We start from the raw sequence: 20,159 nt of genomic DNA on the forward strand, positions 1-20,159 counted from the left end.
GCAGAACGCTTTTGTAGTCTTCATCATCTTCATTGGCATCGAAGCCGTCCACACCGATGGAGTCGGTGCTATCACCGAAACCACTATGTCGGAAGCAGTTGGCGATCACTGCAGGTGGTGTGCCTCTCCACACATGCACCAGTATGTGTAGTGCACTTAGAAGTGTGACGTCATACTTGCGTCCAGCTTCCGTGCATAAGAGCATACATTGAAGCACCTGCTTCCTGTACCGGCTCTTCAGGTATTGAATAATTCCTTGATCCATCGGTTGGAGGGAAGCAGTGGTGTTGGGTGGCAGGAAAAGTAATTCAATGTTTTTGAGCCCGGGCATATTGCTGTGTGCACTGCAGTTGTCAACGACAAGCAGCACCTTGCGTTTTTGGACTGAAAAGCCGCGGTCAAGTTGTCGTAGCCATGCTTGAAATATTTCCGACGTCATCCAAGCCTTTTTGTTCGCTCGGTATTGTACTGGCAGCTGCTTTATATTCTTGAAGCACCGCGGCTTTTGAGATTTCCCAATAACCAGCAGTGGCAGCCGCTCCGTGCCGGTCATATTCGCAGCAAGCAAAACTGTCACTCTGTCCTTACTCCGCTTGCCGCCGACACACGGGTCCCCTTTAAAAGTGATTGTCTTATCAGGCAGAGCCTTGTAAAAAAGTGCCGTTTCGTCTGCATTAAATACATTGCAGGGCTCATAGGCAGCAAGGCGCCTCGGCAGCTGAGCCCTCCAATCGTTCTCAACGCTTTCATCCACAGCGCCTTTTTCGCCGCAGACACTACGGAAGACTAGATTATGCCTTTTCTTAAATCGGTCAAACCATCCTTCTGATGTACTGAAGGCTTCAATGTCCATCATTAGTGCGTACCTTTCTGCTTGTGCACAGATGAGGGGTCCACTCAAGGGCAGCTGTGCATTTCGCTAGTCAGAAATCCACCGAAGTAGTGCCTCTTCTAGCTTTGGGTGTGCTGCTGTCCGGAGTATTTTTCGCTTGTCGCTGAACTTCTGTCCGTCGTAAGCTTCGAAAATCTGAGCTTCATTTTTTATGTATGAGCTCAGCGTGGACCTCTTCACGTTAAACTTTGCCATGATGACTTGTCGAGGCATTCCTTCCTTTACGGCTTTCAATATCTCGACTTTTTCTCCCAAGACCTTCGCTTTGCAGTACTTCGCCCGCTTTGCTGGGGCCGCGGTAGCCATCGCGGGGGCCTAAGAACGCAGCGCTATCGGGCTTGTTCCACGGGAAAAAATGAGAACAGGGGACTGCTGTCCACACTTCAGCACCAGCTTGACGCACACACCTCGCGAAAAAAAAAAAGCGCACACCTTGCGTACGACACGCTCGCAACAGCTGAGACAAAGCGCGCTCTACGATGCACACGCAAAGAAAACAAAGGGAAAATGGCAAAGTACGGCCAGCAGCAGAAAACAAAAAAGTATCCCATCGTGCCTTTTCCCATTTGATGTTTATAGCAATGAGTATGGTGCTGTTACATTTCGGTTGAACACCAGCGCCACCCGTGCTATAGTGGCCAGGCTTATCCCTCATTCACCATCATCATCATCGTCAGCCGCCCTCATGGCCGCCTTTTACACATACATTCAAGCTCCGCTGCCTGTCCGAATTAACTGTAGGGCGGCCAAATTTGTCCCAATTAACGAGAGTTTTGCGCCATAGAAAAGTAAATGTGGTTGACGGGACCGGATGGGCTGTCCGAATTATCCGATTTTCCAAATTAACGAGGGTCGAATTAACGAGGTTTTACTGTATACCGAAAATGGCTACAAAAAAAAAAAGGAACGTAGTGAAGCCTTAACCAGCGCAACCCGGGAAAGATACCAATTATGGAAGAGGGTCTAACAATGAATAGCCTCAAGCGTGAACAAGTGCAAGCTCTCTTTCGATTTCCACCACATCCCCCTAAAGGAAAATTAAAATAAAATATGGGACAGAGGTGTGAAAAGGAAATGGAGACTCAGCGGCATTACATCAAGAGAAAAACAGCTCACTCACAACTGATCGATTTTTTGGGTGCAGTTCAGGGCTGTAACATGCAAGCTAAAGCATGAGCATTTCAGCATGAAACATGTATCCTATTGCTATGTGGGAATAGAGTCAGGGTAATTGTTGCCCAGGACAGAAATTGAGGTATTTAGATCAGCTGCAGTTTGCCATGTTGTATCGGGTGAATGGAATTTATTTTCATTTCAGAATTGTTTGTACAATAAAACATATTCCTTTAATCCTACAGTTCCCAAAATCAAATCCTAGTATTTGTGTGATCTGCTTAAAACGGAAGGTGACTGTTACATTAACACAACTAAAAAAATATAGAGAGAGAGAGACCATGGGGGGGTGGGGGGGGGGGGGGGGGAGTGTGTTATATACCAGGTGTCCTAGCTTTCAAAAACTCAATGTGCCCAGCCCAGTGAATTAATCCAGCTGCGGGCTGTTGAGAGTTGCCTGGCCTTTAAGAACCTTTAATGATTAAGACTGTATGGTTAACATTCAAATTATTGGCTTCAAGAACAATTAGTATCAATAAGGAAGTTGTAAACCGTCTTCCAAAACAGCTGAGTGAAATATTTACGCCAAGGTGCTTTCTATTTGCATAATTTTTTGTTTGTTCACAACCTTAAACAGCAACAAGAACAATGAAGAAAGCGTCTGCATGACAGCAATTCCACTTCAGTGTCCCGAAACTTGGCTCAGAGAACAAAATCAGCTTTTTTCAGAAGTGCTCTCTATGGTGTGGCTTTACATGATGCGGGCGAGAGATATGTGTGAGCAGCTAGTCGTATGGTAGCTCGATTTGGAAGTCAGTGAATAAAGCTATGGAAATAATACCTGGATGCAAACGTTGCGGGTAGCTGTTTTTCAACACTATCTACAACTTTACAGCTGATGCTTCGCTCCTGGGGCCAATAAATAAAGAAGTCACTAATTAGTTTTTGCTAACTGCAAAAAAACCATGGCAAATGAAATGCCACTGGAGACTAGGGCAATCAACTGTGAATAGTTCTCTGTTGGTTTCACTAGCCTAGACCACTCTACCTAATTTAATGTTTGATTAGATTTAGCCAGGATACTTGGTATGCATGGGTTTGCTGGCATAAAGGCAGATAACCTTTCCTCTTGGGGTCACCTCAAGGTGAAACGGTCGTGACGCAGCTGTTGTCTTAACTGATATAATGGAAGCTGAAGCACTGCCCCCCCTCCCATTTCAGAAGCCTTCTAGCAAGCAAAATTTTCCTCTAGTCATTTTTCAAATCAAGATATAAAGACCTTGGAAGCAGAGCACTATTATTCAAGCTATAATATTGTAAGCTAAATATAAAAATGATTATAAATGAATATTGCTCACAGAACCGTTGTATGCAAAGCATGAGTTAAGTTAAAACATTTACTTTGTTTGCCATTTATTGCTCAACAACAAAGCGCATGGTATCATTTTACAAATAAAAAGTAAACGAGGAAATCGTTTCTATTCTTTTTTGGTTAAAAGGAAGCCCTTTTGCTCCCCCTGGAACCAAACCCTGGGGCTGCCACCAGCGTGGTATGCAAAGGATCGATTACTCAGCACATATTATTTTAACATGTCCTGCATGACATAGACCATGTCATGCTTTGCCAAGTTATAGTTACTTGAGGTGTAGATTTATGGTTGCTATGCAAGGAAAACAGGTGTCCACTTTGGTCACATTGCACATTGGAAACACATACAACAACATGTAACTGTGTTCTCCTTAACAAACTAGCAGAAATTCTTCTGCCTTTTCATTTACAATGACAGAACCTTTGCTTCTGGCATCTGCTTGCACTAGAGAGAGGCCTGAAAAACATCAACATGACTATTTAGAATTCTGTTCAATATGCCCATTCATTGACGTGGTAAAGAATGTATGTTGCATTTGTCACTGCTGTTAGATGGATTCAAGAGCTATGCCAATTGTAATTTTATCTCTAAAAATCTACTGCACAACATACATTGTGCTCAATATGAAATGAAGTGCTATTCTTGATTGCCAATGTAATACATTCTTTATACAGGTTGGTAATGTATTGAGACCAAGTACTGTATTTACTCAAATTTAATGCGAGTTTTTTTTTTTTTTCATGATTTTCTGCTCTCAGTCTACCCTCGCATTATAATTGAATACTGCGATTTGGTCGGCTAAAGCAGTGCCGGGGTGCAGCCATATTGAATCCACCACCATTCGGTTTTAGTTTCCGCGGTTTTACGATGTTATGTTGGCAACATGGGTACCGGGGAACCCAAATCAGCCAAATCCCAATCCATCCAAAGACAAAACGTGCTTTTTTTCATGGGCTCAGAATCATGTTGTCGTCTTGATCCCGCTCTTGTAGCATCTTTCGCAATGGATTAGCGGGGTTACTTCAGTTGTTATCGCATTTCGCAAAATGGCAGCGTGCTGTGCACGGTACGATGCTCGCCTCAAAAAGACTATTGTGATAGCAGAAGGAATCAAATTCTGCGGCAGCTCGACGGCTAGACGTTACTAATCTACCTTACGTGGGGGGTGGATGCAGCGGGAGGTGATTTTTAAATCTGGGCCTGACCGCAAAGGCTTCCGAATCGTCTGGAAGGACGAGATTGAAAAGGAAGACTGGGTTTCCGAGAACTCGGCCTCCGACGACGACGACGAATGACCATTTTTGATTAGACTGCAATGGCGATAATGCCTATTAAAGGTACTTCTTCAAGCGCTTATCTCGTGTTACATTCGTGGTTTCATTTTTTCCCTTGAGCAGTATGGAAAGTCGCCCCTCGCGTTACATTCGAGTAAATAGGGTACATAGGCAGAGCCAGTATAAATAATGTCTGTGTCATATGCAATGCTCAAATAGTCCTGCAGTCTCTTATCAGATGCTTTGTGTTGGAAGGGGGTGCTTGCTTCTGGGATCATGAAAGAATAAGCAGCATTTTGAGGCCAGTGCATGTGAGGTGGGTAACTATAGTGTGCATTACAAGCACACATACACACTGCTTCCTGTAATTTGTCCTGTTGTCACTTTGGGCAAATTATAAAGGGCTTGATCCGAGTGCACTGTATTGCTAGCTTGTGGAAAAAGAAGAAGCTGCATGAAAAACAAGAACAAGAATTGCTACCTAGTACATTGGCATTTATTCTTTCCTACTGTCCTTGTCCTTTAGAAGTGTTTTTGCTGGCTCCACAAGACCCATTTTAATCTGTTGTGTAAAAGTTTTAAGAGCAAGTTAAGCCGACATATTTTCCGCTGAACAAATTTTTGTTTCATGAAACAATGTTGTAATCATCTTGCACACTTTCCTGAGAGGAATGTCCTTCCAAGTCCCACAGTTTAAAAACACAGCCTGGCTGTTTGTGTAATTACCATAACTAAAAAAAAAATAAGTTTACATATACAGCTGTGCCTCGTTAACATGGACCCTGTTAATATGGACATGTACAACTCATATTACGAAAAGATTTTCTGCAGATGAAACTTGCAATGCCTTTACACTTTATTAACATGGAAGTTTGCTGTTTAGACAACAAACAAGAACCTATTGGGGCCCTGTGACCCATTTTTTTTCATTAATATACACAGCAATGCTTGCAAACAAAACTGCCACTGTAGTAGTGAGGTTTAAATTGTAGTTTGTGAGGGCTTTTAGGGCTTTTTGTATTTGAGTAAGAAAGGATTTGAGTAGGAAGCAGGCTTTGGGACGTTAAACCCCACAAACCAAACCACGAAAGTAAAAGAGGCTGATTACATGGGAAGGAACAGCAGTTTACATTAGGTAGCGAAATACTGGAAGTAGTAGGCGAATATGTCTACCTAGGACAGGTAGTAACCGCAGATCTGGACCATGAAAAGGAAATAACAAGAAGAATAAGATTGGGATGGAGCGCATTTGGCAAGCACTCGCAGATTATGTCTAGCAGCTTACCAGTATCGCTAAAGAGGAAAGTATGTAACAGTTGCATCTTACCTGTACTCACCTATGGCGCTGAAACGTGGAGGCTAACCAAGAGAGTTCTGCTTAAGTTGACAACCCAGAGGGCTATGGAACAAAAAATGGTAGGGGTAACATTAAGAGATAGGAAGCGTGCAGAGTGGGTCAGAGAAATAACTCAAGTTACCGACATTCTAGTGGAAATTAAGAAGAAGAAATGGACATGGGCAGGACATGTAGTGCGAAGAGAGGATAACCGATGGTCGCTTAGGGTAACAAACTGGATTCCAAGGGAAGGAAAGCGTAGCAGGGGGTGGCAGAAAGTTAGGTGGGCGGATGAGATTAAGAAGTTCGCAGGGGTCAAGTGGATGCAGCTAGCACAGAACCGGGTTAGGTGGAGAAATATGGGAGAGGCCTTTGCCCTGCTGTGGGTATAGTCAGGCTGATGATGATGATGACATGGCTGTTACTCTGAAATTGCCATCGTACCCTTAATTGCACTCTGCCAATATTTTTTTGAACCCATGAACTGTGAGGCACACGACCACCGTATTCACAAACACGCCTTCACTCGAACTTCTACTTCAAGCGGCCCTTGAGACCTGTTTTTCATTTCAGAAAGCAACCTCCACTGGAATCGCCCCTCCAGCCGCGAAGAAAACTTAAGTTTTCTCGAAAATCTCGAGTTTGCGATAATGCTGCCTTGGCTGCTCCTCGACCACCACTCTGTTTGTAAACATGGCAGACATCGCTCACTCGCAGTGTGGACTTTGTTATGCCGGTATACCAAACTTTTCACGAAAGCGGATACGACGAGGATGCACCGAACCTTTCTCTAAAGCATCGGCTGAGGGTGACAGCAACCCGGGACTTCTGCCACGCTATCGTTTTACGAATGCGGCGTGGCTAGCCTCTGGCCGTCCCCGCCGCTCACCCTGAACATGGATAACCGGGATCAGCCACCGACGTCTGTGCTGTGTTGATCGTCGCATCATCGCAATTCGCTTATGTGGCGCAGGGACATTTCAAGTCATCACCGGATAAGTGGACAAGTCTTTGGAGCCTACCGAGTGCAGAGTTGAGGCGCGATTTGACTGTTAATGGTGAGCTCGCCCATGGCCGGACTCGAGAGTAGCGGCGGCGGCACATTCTTTGTGGCTCGCCCTACGTGCTTCCGCAGACAGCGGCAAACTTGTGGGGGAACAGTGTGTTACATGCAGTAAGCTGGGGGGCACTGGAGGCGCGTTGGGCTGTGTGGACATCTGTGTGCAGCCCGCACATCAATGGCTTCCCCGTCGCCCGAGGGTATGTAGTACGTCGTCGGACGTGCTGTGCTGTCGAGGGAGTGGTTTGGTGTGCTTGTCCTACGGAGGGATATTCGCGGCCGACGAAGGGTATAGCTTTTCAAGCACGGTTTCTGTTAGGACTCCCAAGTTATTTGGAAACCACATGCTGCATTTACTTCTGGAGAGTCGAATTCAGTGTGCACGAGCTGCAATGTGCTGCGAAGCAGTACACGTGTTTTCACCACTCGCCCCCGAGCCGTCCGAGCCCTATGAAGGAGCCATGCTCGTAGGAGTTGGCGGCTTTTACTTTTTTTTTTCTTGCAATATATCTTGATGTCTGTCAAAGCCCGGCAATAAAAAAAAACTCCACCAAAGACTGGCAATATAAGAAAAATGTCAAAGCCTGGCAAAATCTTGGCGAAGTGCCAAGAAGATATGAACGCAGCCCTTTCGACACAGGGAAAAAGCGATTCGGCCTCTATAGACAAATAGCATTGCTCCATCGACCGCCGCAATCATTTTGAAAGACCGAGGCAAGATTTTCAAACTTCAGGGAGCATTGAAGATGAGGTCTTATCAAACTCGTTTTTTTTTTTTTTTTTAATTTTTTTTTTTTTGCACATAGACAAAGTTCGTACTTTCAGCGCTCAGTGCAATCACGCATGCGACGAGGTGTTCCGCAGAGTGGAAGGTGTATGTGCTGTGTTGGTGTAATGTAGTGCACGGTCAAATTTGCTGCATGCGGCAGAAGAAAATAATTGATTTCTTCAAATAAATCAGCTTTGGAGTTAGTGCAACATTTTCATTTGAGGTTTCGCTTATCTACAGACGTGCCCACTGCCAAGGTATGTCATTTGCATACCTAGGTTTGACTACTGGCTTATAATTGCAGATTTTTCATTACAACGATATTTCAAAATAACGAATGATTTTTTGCGGTTATGCAGGATTCGTTATATCAAGATTTGACTGTATATATATATATAAAGCAGAAGGTTAACACAATAAGCATACAAATCTGAAAAACAAAGCACATAAAAAGGAACAGCGAGGTACATGTGTAATTTAGGAAAACGGCATAGGTGTAAAAAATAACAAAATATAAAAATATAAGCAACACAGTATACAATAAAAATAAGCAAATAACCATCCAATAAGTTTTAATACTAGGCAAGAAAGAAAGTTTGCAGCGCAGATCTAAACTTTTCTTCTTCAGTTATACTTGTTAGAGATGCAGACAGGTTTTTCCAATCATTACAGGTGCAGGGAAGAAACGAGTTAGAATAGGCAACTGTTTGGGTGCGGAATGTTTACCTTTTGACTGTGATTATGGCGAAATGAAATTTAGGGTGGTGGTTTAAACCATAAAGAGCACAATTTTGAGGTATGGTAGTATATTTTCTGAAAAAGTGAGAGGTGGGATAGCTTTTTTTTTCAAGTAGATAACAGCGGGAGATGTAAGTATGCTTTCATGTTAGTAACGCTGCCTGTCCTTTGATAGTTATTTAAGATGAACCAGGCTGAACGATTTTGTATTGCCTCAACGGAGTGTACGAGAGTTGCTTGACTGGGGTCCCAAACAGATGAGGCATATTTGAGTTGTGGACGAATGTATGTTGTATACATTATTAATTTAAGTGATGATGGTGCAAGGGAGAAATTACGTCGAATGTATCTGTGAGTACGATTGGCTTTAGCGATGATAGAGTTGACATGTGATTTCCAGGTTAGATCACTAGTAATGATTACACCAAGGTAATGGTATGACTTTACAGATTCTAATGGGATGTTATGTGGGGTTGTACTAGAGGGCCAAATACGTTTTCCCCACTTAATCGCGGATGACTGTCACAACCGCCGACCCACCCAGTGATCGCGTGTGCTGTCGAGCTCACGCTGGCCACTGCGGGCCGTGCTCTTGGGAACAAAGGAACAACACGTGCTGACAACAAACAGGCATTTATTGCTGCAATAACAACAGTGCCAGCTAGCAATGAAACACTAATGAATACAGGTCGTCTGACTCGCCAGCAAGGCTACAGGCGAGTGTTCGCCCACGCTAGGGCAGGGGATAAACTCCGAGGCCGGACAAGACGCGCAAGCGGGATAAGTCCCGCGAGGCTCAACCTCGCCGGTGACTGCGGAGTGCCGCGAGGAGACGTCCGCTCGTGTCCAGGTCCCGATGCCGAAGAGAAGTTGACTTTGTCCGAGTACGCGGTGACGAGATCAGGTGTGGCGCTTGTGCTGGCGCCATCTCGCGATAGTTAATGGTAACCACTAATGCTGACGCTGGAAGGGAAAGCCAACTTTAAAGTTCCCCACAGTTATTAAGCATTTACGTAGGACTTGTTACATTAGTTCGAGATACCCTCATTGATTTGCATTTGTTAATGTTTAATTGCATGCACCATTTACTGCACCATTCGCTAATATTATTAAGGTCATTCTAGATTAATGGGACATCAAATTATCAGCAAGTTTACGGTACAAAACACAGTCATCAGCAAATAGGCAAATTTTCGAAGAAACACAGGAAGGCAAGTCATTTATGTCAATCAAAAATAAGAGCTGTCCCAGAACCGACCCTTGCGGAATGCCAGACCGAACTGGGACAGAGGGTGAGTTGATTTCATTAGCAATTACAAATTGTATGGGGGAAGTGAGGAAAGAACGGATCCTATTAATTACAACAGGTTCAATGTTTAGAAAGCTTATTTTATGGAGTACTGCGTGGCTCACCTTGTCAAAAAAGCTTTAGAGAAATCAAGAAATATACAGTCAGTCAAAAAGCCAGAATCTAAATAGGCATGCAAATCTTTAGTTAAGGAGACAAGCAGAGTTTCACAAGGGAATAGTTTACGGAATCCTTATTGTGCACTTGAAAAAGTTATTTTCGAAAAAGTAAAGATGGGTGTGTATATAATGTGCTCCATAATTTTACAAGGTACAGATGTTAGGGAAATAGGCTTGTAATTGAAGGGATCGTGTGCTGGACCTGATTTGTGAATGGGAATTACTTTAGCAGATTTCCAGTCATGAGGTAAAATGCCAAGATTATGGTGGAATCTCGTTGATAAGATTCCCACGGGCTCCGAAAATAAAAGCGTATTATCCGAAAATCTTATTATCCAAAACGGATTCCAAAAGATCGCGAATAATACATACTTGGCACAGAACTTGCTTTTATTAAAGCACATTAAAATAATCCGTCACTTTGTGCTGCACTTTTTGCTTTTTGAGGTCCTGCAGAAAGCTTTTTTGGAACTCGTAGAAACGAGAAGCAGTTTCCTCACTGAGCTCCGCAGACGCGACAAAGCCACGAAGCCCGTCCAAAGCTTTGAGTGCATCATCAGTATTTAATGGCCGACGATCGCCGCTGCAATCTCCGGCGTCTTGGTTGTCATCGTCGTCGCTCTCCTCTACAGCGGCAACATCTGCAATGTCTTGGACGGTGGGCAATTCACATGTCGCCAGTTGATCGTCCACCGATACAAACTCTTCTGGAGACACGTCGACATCGAGGTCACCCCAGTCCGGGATGTCAATCTCTGCGCCGTAATCTCCATTTTCCTCAGTATCACCACATGCACAAAAAAAGCCACACTTCTTGAAGCAGTTGGCGATGGTGTCTGGTTTGACGCGATCCCATGACATCGCCAGAAAATGGATGGCATCAAGAAGATCCACCTTCAAACTGGCATCTTTCCGGTTAATCTTGGCCAAAAAGTGCCTGACCAACAAGCTCCTAAAGTGAAATTTCACGTTTCTAATGATTCCTGCATCTAGGGGCTGCAAGTGGCTGGTGCAGTTGGGCGGCAGGAAAATTACTTTGACGTTTTGCAGCCACGAAGTATCAACAGGGTGCGCAGCACAATTGTCGAGGAATAGAAGAATTCTACAGTTCTCGGCACGCATCCGGGCATCCAGAAGGGTGAGGAACTCTGTGAAAAGGGCTCCGGTCATCCATGCCTTCCTATTCGCTTTGTAAACGATAGGAAGGCGTGGGTTACGCAAGAAGCAGCATGGCTTCCAGAACTTGCCAATGACGGTAGGCTTGAGCTTCTCGGTTCCATCAGCATTGCAGCACAACAATACGGTGACTCTTTTTTTGCTTTTTTTTCCGCCTTGACACGTCTCACCTTTCATGCTGAGACTTTTCTCGGGCTGGAGGTTGATGAACAACCCAGCTTCATCTGCGTTGAACAAGTCCCTTGGCTGGTACTGAGCAATCACCACCGGCAGAGTTGAAAGCCAGTTGGAGACCTGATCTTGGTCGGCAGACTTCCCTTCGCCGGAAACGGTTTTATACGACAGGCCATGCCATGTTTTAAAACAATATAGCCACCCGCCCGAAGCTTTGAAATCTTGATGCCTAACGAGAGTGCTATCTCATCAGCTTTCTCGCGAACAACTGTCCCGTCCACGTTCACGCCCGCCGCCCTTACTTCCCTGAACCATGCCAGTAGAACCCCTTCCATCTTGCCCTTGTTTGCTTCACGCCGGCGTCGAAGACTTGAATGTTCTTCCGAATTTCTTCTCGCTTGCTGACGATCGTGTTCAGCGTGGAGACAGGCAAACAAAGTTAGCGTGCCAGGTCGACACGTTTCTTCTGCAGATTGTCGTCGACTTTTACGAGAATGTCGAGTTTTTCTTTCAGCGATAACGTTTTACGCTTCCTAGACATGATGAAGTACACGGGTGAAACGCGGCACCAAAACAAAAGAAACGATAAGTGTGCAGTGCAAGCTGAACGCTCGGAAAACCAAAATGGCAACGAGAAATGGCAAACACAAAGCCAACAAAGCCTACAGTATCGTCAATGCATGCGCCAATCACTGCTTCTTGGTCACGTGATTTTACCGTGATTACTATGTCTTAGGATAGATGGCTCTAAAAACCTTCGGTGCGCTTCAACGCTTTTGGTGCGCGAGCTTGCGAAAATGGCTCCCAGAGGCCGCCACACTGCTGCAGGCGCTGTGCTGAGGCACGGCCGGACTCGAGCCGAGCCAGGCCAAGCCTCAAGCATACGAAGCGCATGTCGCCGCGTCTTCAATCCGCCGTGCCTGTAGTTTCGCTCGATGCGATAATTTCAGTAGCTCTGCCCACCCGCTGCAAAAGGACTGACTCTGATGTCATCATCATAATTGGCGAAATGTGATTCTTACACGTGTCTAGCAAAGGTCATGTCCAACATCGAAAATCGGCCACGAGCGCTAGGGGAGTTACAACTACTGCAGCTACTGTCGGATCTCACTAGGACACTTTTGCGGCTTCCTGGCGCGAAAATCAAAACTGCGCGAGATTTACAGAAGACGTTTCCGCGATCGCATTATCCAAACCGATGTGCAAAATGATCGTATTAGCCGTACAAAAATGCATTACCTCTATAGAGCATCGGTCGGGAACGAAAAAAGAAAACGTATTATGCCGAAAAGCGTATTTAGCTGAATCGTATCAATCAACGAGATTTCACTGTATATGATTGCGAAAAAATGCATTTTAGTATTATTGAACAGTATTCTATCGTGTTTTGCAAAAATGTAATATTTATCTGAGCTCCTTCAAGATAATTTAGGTTTTAGTTTATTTTTTAAAACTTTGATACCTGTTGACTCAAATGTTGGGTCCTTGAGCTGATAATTGGTAGCATTCACAACTGGAGTCTGAGTGGTGGGTAAAGGGGGTGAAAATGACTGACTGTTTTAAGTACTTTTGAACAGAGGTGAGATGGCCCTGAGTCCCCTGAATTAGTGAGCAATAATAAGGTGTTATTAGTGTTCTCTCATATGACATCCCAAAATTGCTTTAAATTAGCCTTTAGTTACTGTGGAAGGGTAGTGTTTAAAAAAGAAATCTTAGCTCACCTTAAAGACGTGATGCAACATTTTGCCGCTTTTTTTTACGATAGCCAATGAGTTAGTTTTAAAGAGTGTCTGGTTGCACGGAACAAACGCTTTTTCTTGTTTGATAATCTGTTCAGATGTGTATTATACCAACGCGCTTTTCTGTTAGCGTAGGCGGTTCTAAGGTGGATGTATTGGATGGGTATTTCTTATTCCTTATTTTGCTATTTAGCCACGTTTTTGTTAACACAATATCAGCATTAGTCTTTTATCATCGTGCATAATTAATCTTTTTTTGTGTAAAGGCTACGGATGTTTGCGTATAGCACTAAACATTCGAGACTTATTCGAAGCACCTGCCCTCATATGATCCTAGCTAGTAGATATCATGCGACCAGACCGGAGAGTTCTGCCATGAGTTTCACTCGCGCTTTCTGCTGCATTTTCATAGGAACTGCTGATTTCATAAATGGCGTTTTCACTTTCGTTGTAGCCGTAGCACTTTCCTCCGATAAAAATTTTCTTGTAACCAAGTTTGAAGGATACGCCACCTTTGGATTTGCCAAATTCGATTAATTTTTTTTTGATACTGCCTGTTGCTGGGCAGAAGTCTCCAGTAACTCCTTTACCGCTACTTTTCAGATTCCTGTTTTGAGAAGACTAGTTCCTTTGTTTTATAGTATTCGAATCTAGCTATAAGTGGTCTTGTTTTTCTATTGACAAAACGCTAAGTCTGTGTGCACGGGTGATATCTGAAATACATATATCAATTTTCATAGTAATCTTTATTATTTCGAGAATTTTTGCTCCGATTCGGACGATGTTTCATCTGCATTGTCAGTTATGCCATAAAAACCAAATTGTTCTGCTTGTCTGTAGCTTAACTGTGTTAGAAAAAGGAAAACAAGAAGCTACACTTTATATGTTCCTCCTTACCATCAGCAATGATCTCGGCCAGAAATATTAGTCGGCCCCGAACTTCCGACCCATTCAGCGACGAGTAGGCCTAGCTTGAGTACGCGGGGCTTGGGTCGAGTTTCAGTGATTACAGAGCGCGCATTCACAAACTTTAGCGGTTGCATGTGGCCATCGAGTGTAGTTCTGACAATAGTGACCCCAAATCAATGATTGCTTACATCACAAAGTGCACATTGAGCGGGAAGTGTCGATATGTGACCCTGTCTAGCGAGCGCAGCTGGCAGTTGTCGGTGCCGCTTGTGTGTATATCCCGCGCAGGCAGGGGACGTAGCATCCACGGCACTTCTTGCAGCACAGTTGTAGTTTGTGAAGAAATAAAGGTGCAACCGGTGCGAAAAGAAGCGGATAGTTTTGGCATTGGTAGATCAGCTTGCATTTTATGCCGTGCAAACGAGCAGCATACATCCGATCATTGCAAAAGCTATGTAAACAAATGGCTAGGGGCGCAGTCGTAATTCGCGAATCGGCACATTCCTGCAGAAGTTTAAGGTTCACACACTAAATACTAAATGGTGTATGCTTACGTTGAAGCACTCTTGAGTCATTTGCTGGAGAAGCACTAGAAATGCAAGGTGAGGCTCGGCAGTCGGTCGCAATCTCATGCGTGGCTGCGGGGAGCAGAGACGGAGACGGCGGCGACTGGGAGGCTTTTGTTCAGTGCAAGCATGCAGTGAAGCGCAGTCATATCACGTTGGGTTTTGCAATGATGGGACTGAAGCGGCGGCGGCACATGCAAAAATGCTTTACCAGCCGAAAATAATTCAGTTCAGTTCAGTCGTGTCCAACTCTTCGTGACCCTATAAACCATGTCACGCCACGCTTTCCGGTCTCTCACTATCTTCCTAACATCACATAACTTCATCTGCAGCGCCTCGAGGATGCCATCTAACCATTGCATTCGCTGCCTATCCCTTCTCCGGCGACCGGCGAGCCTCAACCTTTCCCAACATCAAATCTTTCTCCAGCGACTCCTCTCTTCTCATCAGATGACCACAGTAGCTGAGCTTTAACTTTAGAATTTGAACCTCTAATGAGCAGTCAGGATTTATGGTCGACAATATCGACTGATTTGATCTTCTGGCAGTCCAAGGAACTCTCAAGAGTGTCCGCCAGCACCACAATTCAAACGCGTCAATTCTTCGGCGGTCAGCCTTCTTCACAGTTCAACTCTCGCATCCATACATCACAACTGGAAAGACCATAGCACGAGTTATACGAATCTTGGTTGACAGACTAATGTCTGCTCTTTACTAGGCGGTCAAGGCTAACCATGGCTCTCTTTCCCAGAAGCAGGCGTCTTCTAATTTCATGGCTGCAGTCTCCTTCCGGGGTAATCTTGGAGCCCAAGAAGAGAAAATCTGTCACAGCTTCCACTTCTTGTCCCTTAATGCTCTAGGACTTGATAGGGCAAGATGCCATGATCTTTGTCTTTTTAATGTTCAGTTTAAGCCCAAACTTCTCACTCTCTTGTACGCGCATCAGAAGTCTCTTCGAGTTCCACTTCACTTTCTGCCATTAACATGGTATCATCTGCATATCTAAGGTTGTTGATACGTTTTCCAGCAATCTTCACTCCAGCTGAAGACTCGTCCAGACCGGCCTTCCTCATGATGCACTCAGCATATAGTTTAAATAGGCAGGGCGACAGTATGCAGCCTTGTCTCACTCCTTTCTCAATCGGAAACCAATCAGTAAGACCATGCCCAGTTCTGACTGTGGCCTCTTGCCCTTCATACAGGTTCCTGAGGAAACAGATGAGGTGAATTGGTACTCCCATCTCTTGGAGAGCTTGCCACAATCTGCTGTGATCTATGCAGTCAAACGCTTTTGCATAACCAATAAAGCAGATGTAGATCGACTTCTGGAACTCTCTTGCTTTTTCCATCATCCAGCGAAGGTTGGCAATCTGGTCTCTAGTTCCTCTTCCCTTGCGAAACCCAGCTTGCACGTCCGGAAGCTCCCGATCCACATACTGCTGCAGCCTACCTTGGAGGATTTTCAACGTCACCTTGCTAGCATGCGAAATAAGCGCGATCGTGCGGTAGTTGGAAGTCTTTGGCACTGCCTTTCTTTGGAATGGGGATATAAACTTACCTCCTCCAATCCTGTGGCCACTGCAGGGTTGTTCACATTTGCTGACATAAATTAAACAGAACGTTAACAGCATTGTCATGGTTGAGGTTTTGAAGCAACTCAGCTGGAATGCCATCAATTCTGCTAGCTTTGTTCTTAGCAAGGCTGGCTAAGGCCCATTCAACTTCACTCTTCAGGATGCCCGGCTTGAGATCAGTAATCGCAACCGTCTTATGTTGGGTTTGCACATCCGGGTTCTTCTTGTACAGTTCTTCTGTGTATTCCTGCCACCTCTTCTTTATCTCTGAGGCTTCAGTGAGGTCCTTGCCTCGTTTGTCCTTTATCACACCCAGCTTAGCACGAAGCTTCCTTTGATATCTTTGATTGTCTTATACAGAGCTCTTGTGTTCCTTAATTCGCTGTTGTCCTCAACTGCTTGGCACTGTATGTTCAGGAAGGCATTCTTATTTCTCCTTGCTATTTTCTGAAAATCTGCATTGAGAACCTTGTATCTTTCTTCCTTCCCCCATAGCTTTTGCCATCCTCCTTTCCTCAGCCATTTGCAAAGCCTCTTGAGATAACCGGTTTGCTTTCTTGCATTTCTTTTGCTTTGGAACTACCTTAGTAGCAACTTCTTGTATTATATCACGAACATCAGTCACATCTCTTCAGGCTCTCTGTCTTCTAGATCTACTTCTTGAAATTGATTCCTCACTTCCACAGCATATTCTGATGGAATTTGATCCAGTTCATACCTGAAAGGCCTTCTAGTTTTCTGCGTTTTCCTCAATGGAAGCTTAAATTTGGCAACAAGAAGCTGATGATCGGGCCACAATCGGCCCCAGGCCTTGTTTTTACTGCTTGTATAGCGCTTTTCCATCTCTGCCGGCAAAGAATATAATCGATCTGATTCATGTACAGACCGTCCGGTGAAGTCCATGTGTACAGGCGCCTCTTGTACTGTTGAAAATGAGTATTCGCTATGATCAGGTTGTTTTCTTGACAAAACTCTACTAGCCTCTGCCCAGCTTCATTTCAACAGGATAGTTAAGCGGGCGAGTTGGTGATACATCATCCAAAAAACAGTGCGAACAAACGGGGACGAAAGGAAGAAACCACAGGAACAAGCGCTTGTTCCTGTGGTTTCTTCCTTTCGTCCTCGTTTGTTCGCGCTGTTTTTTGGATGATGTACCAGCTTCATTTGGCTCACCAAGGCCGAACTTGCCTGTAATTCCGGGTATTTCTTCACTGCCCACCTTAGTATTCCAGTCTCCTATGAGAAAAAGGATGTCTGATGATGGAGTGCGGTCTGAAAGGCATTGCAGGTCCACATAAAATCTCTCAACGTCAGCTTCTTCAGCAGTAGTGGTTGGTGCATAGACTTGGATAACTGTTATGTTGAAAGGGTGACCTTGGATCTGAAGTGAAATCATTCGGTCGTTTTTGGGGTTGTACCCTAGCACTGTTTTGCCCATTCTTCTGTTTACTATGAGCGCGACCCCATTCCTTCTCTTGGATTCGTGCCCACTATAAAAGACATAATGGTCGCCGGAATTAAATTCTCCCATTCCGGTCCACTTGAGCTCGCTGGTACCCAAGATATGAATGTTCAATCTGTCCATTTCTCGCTTGACGACATTCAATTCACCTTGCATCATAGATCTTACATTCCATGTTGGTATGTGATATATTTCCTTGCAACATCGGACTTTCCGGTCACTTCCCGACACATCCACAACTGAGCGTCCTTTTGGCTTTAGCCCAGCCACTTCATTCGTCCTGGAGCTACTAGGAACCGCCCTTTGTTCATCCCCAGTAACATCTGGGACGCCTTCCAACCTGGGAGGCTCATCTTCCGGCACCATATCATTAATGCTATTGTGACTGGCCATAGGGTTTTCTTGGCAGGAAATACTGGAGTGGGTTGCCATTACCTTCTCCAGTGAATCACATTTTGTCAGAACTCTCTGCCATGACCTGTCTATCTTGGGTGGCCCTACACAGCTGAGCTCACGACTTCGAGTTTCGCAAGCCCCTCTGCCACGACAAGGCAGGGATCCATGATTACATCTGACTAACACGCGCACGCACATAACAGCAAGTCAAGAGGTACCGCTTCGTTGGAAAGTTTTGTCGGCTCCCCTAGTGTCGCAAGATATGCAAAATTCGCACTGCACTTCCAGCCTCGTTATTAATCAGTGCTATCAGCATCCAGCTTCCAGCAAAAGGAGCCGCTATATAGTGGTGGTGTTGGCCGACTGTTTCGGTCTATTTGGTTTGACCAGGCTGACATCGCGATCCTCGTGACCACGGTGCCTGCAACACACACGCAACTGGGAGATCGATCTCACCTCGCATGATGTAGGGATGGTGAAAGGGTTACTCGACGCTGTGCATGGGTCTCTCACTGGCCTCTCCAGCGATGCGGGCCATGCCCTACAGCCTAATCACGAACACTTGACTAGTATTCCCAAGGAATGCGTAGGCCACACTTTCGAGAAATGTGGGATACTGAATGTGTTAGAGGTACCAAAAAATTATTTCTTCAGAAAAACCTCTCTGGCACGGGACGCTCGGCACAGAATACACGTGCCATATGACGATTGCGAAAACACCCAATTTGAAAACACTTGTGTAGAGGAGAGGGCTGTCCTGGAATGGCACGTAAATGTGAAATTAGCAGTAAAGGTGGGCTCTTGCATTGATGGGGGAACTTGCATGGAATTTTTCAGTACATAAAATGAGTGCATGCACTGATGGAAAAATTCTTAGTAAAAGTTTTCTACAGCATTTCTAACGAACCATTGTGGAATTGTTCACTTAGGCAGCAAGCTTTCCATTTCAACGAGAAAAAAAATTGGATGCCTAAAGTACAGTTTTCTGTCCCTTTCATATTTTTTTTATTGCTTTTTATGCTGTAATGAAGTAATGTATCTGTTATTTGTGCTTCTGATTAATTTAACTTATTTTTTTTTTTTGAACTTGCAGGTATCGAGTGGACAAGTCTGAGCAAGGACTCAAAAAGTACACGTCGCAGCCCTTACTTGGCATCAGTACCTATCATGTCAAACACGGCCGGGTAACTGTTGGAGACATAGTCTATGCTGTGGTGTCACCAAAACCACTTTTGTAAAAAAAAGAAAGCTCAATCTATGTATTTGGAAACATGTCAACTGTGTTTAGCTTTTGATGCTAAATTTGTGATGCCTCTTTACAGACACATTACTTTTTGCAGTGTAATGATGCTCAGGATCATTATATGACAAGTACTTTGAATGTATTGCCTGCAACCTCCTTTTTTTTACAGCAGGACTTCTTTATTATAGAAATTTATAATTGCAACATCCTGTTCTATTTTTTAATGCAGTCTGTCATAGAATAAATGATTTAATCTAGTTCTGGTCAACAGCTCTTGGTTCATGCCAGTGAAAGTCTATTAGTATATATGATTCAGTCCTTGAGGTCTTGAATGATGTTATTTCTGTAAAGGTGTTCTGCATGCAGTCCATCTTTAATCACTTCAGTAAATTGTATATGCTAAGTTGTTGCAGTCAATGGTAGGGATGTCTAATGTCTGCCAGTGTGTTGCTTGCTGTTCTGAATAATAGAGGGCCTGGTGTTTTCACATTGCAAAATGAAGATTTCATACCTCTCTGCTCTGATTAAATCAAGCAGGGTTGTGATGCAGGGGTCAGTCTAGAGCATTTCCCACTAACTTTTTGTCGCAAAGTAAAGTGCACGTGACTACTCACTGAAGGTTACTCTCGAACTATTTTTATAATACAGTAGAAGCTCGTTAATCCGAACTTCGCGAGACCGAGGAAAAAAGCGAATTATCGAATGGCCTTGAAATAAACTTGCAAAAGTTATTTTCATTATGGCAAATTTACCACATTTACGTTAGCTCTAGTGGTAGGCATTAGGGCAGGGAGGCAAACTTGGTACTGTGCCAGCGGCCTTGACAGAAATGCCAGCATGGCCTGCTCAGCCCATCTGGTTGTGCAAGCCTGGTTTTCATCATCAAATTATCCAAATTCCC

The 20,159-nt window shown here is 44.4% G+C and overlaps 1 protein-coding gene across 4 annotated transcripts in view; it reads left to right on the forward strand.

Annotated features, from left to right (window-relative positions):
• LOC146172512 (mitochondrial amidoxime-reducing component 1-like) overlaps positions 1 to 19,267 on the forward strand; it is a 57,348-nt gene extending 38,081 nt beyond the window's left edge. For all 4 annotated transcript variants that reach the window (XM_084585843.1, XM_084585844.1, XM_084585845.1 and 1 more), the window contains exon 8: positions 19,109 to 19,267. In XM_084585843.1, coding sequence (XP_084441969.1) covers positions 19,109 to 19,253 — 145 coding nt within the window. In that variant the 3' untranslated portion in view covers positions 19,254 to 19,267. The remainder of the gene's footprint in view (positions 1 to 19,108) is intronic.
• The last annotated feature ends 892 nt before the right edge of the window (positions 19,268 to 20,159 follow it).

This window comes from Amblyomma maculatum, unplaced genomic scaffold (assembly GCF_055883805.1).
Source record: "Amblyomma maculatum isolate TAMU_Amacu unplaced genomic scaffold, ASM5588380v1 scaffold_13, whole genome shotgun sequence".
NCBI classification, from domain to species: Eukaryota; Metazoa; Arthropoda; class Arachnida; order Ixodida; family Ixodidae; genus Amblyomma; species Amblyomma maculatum.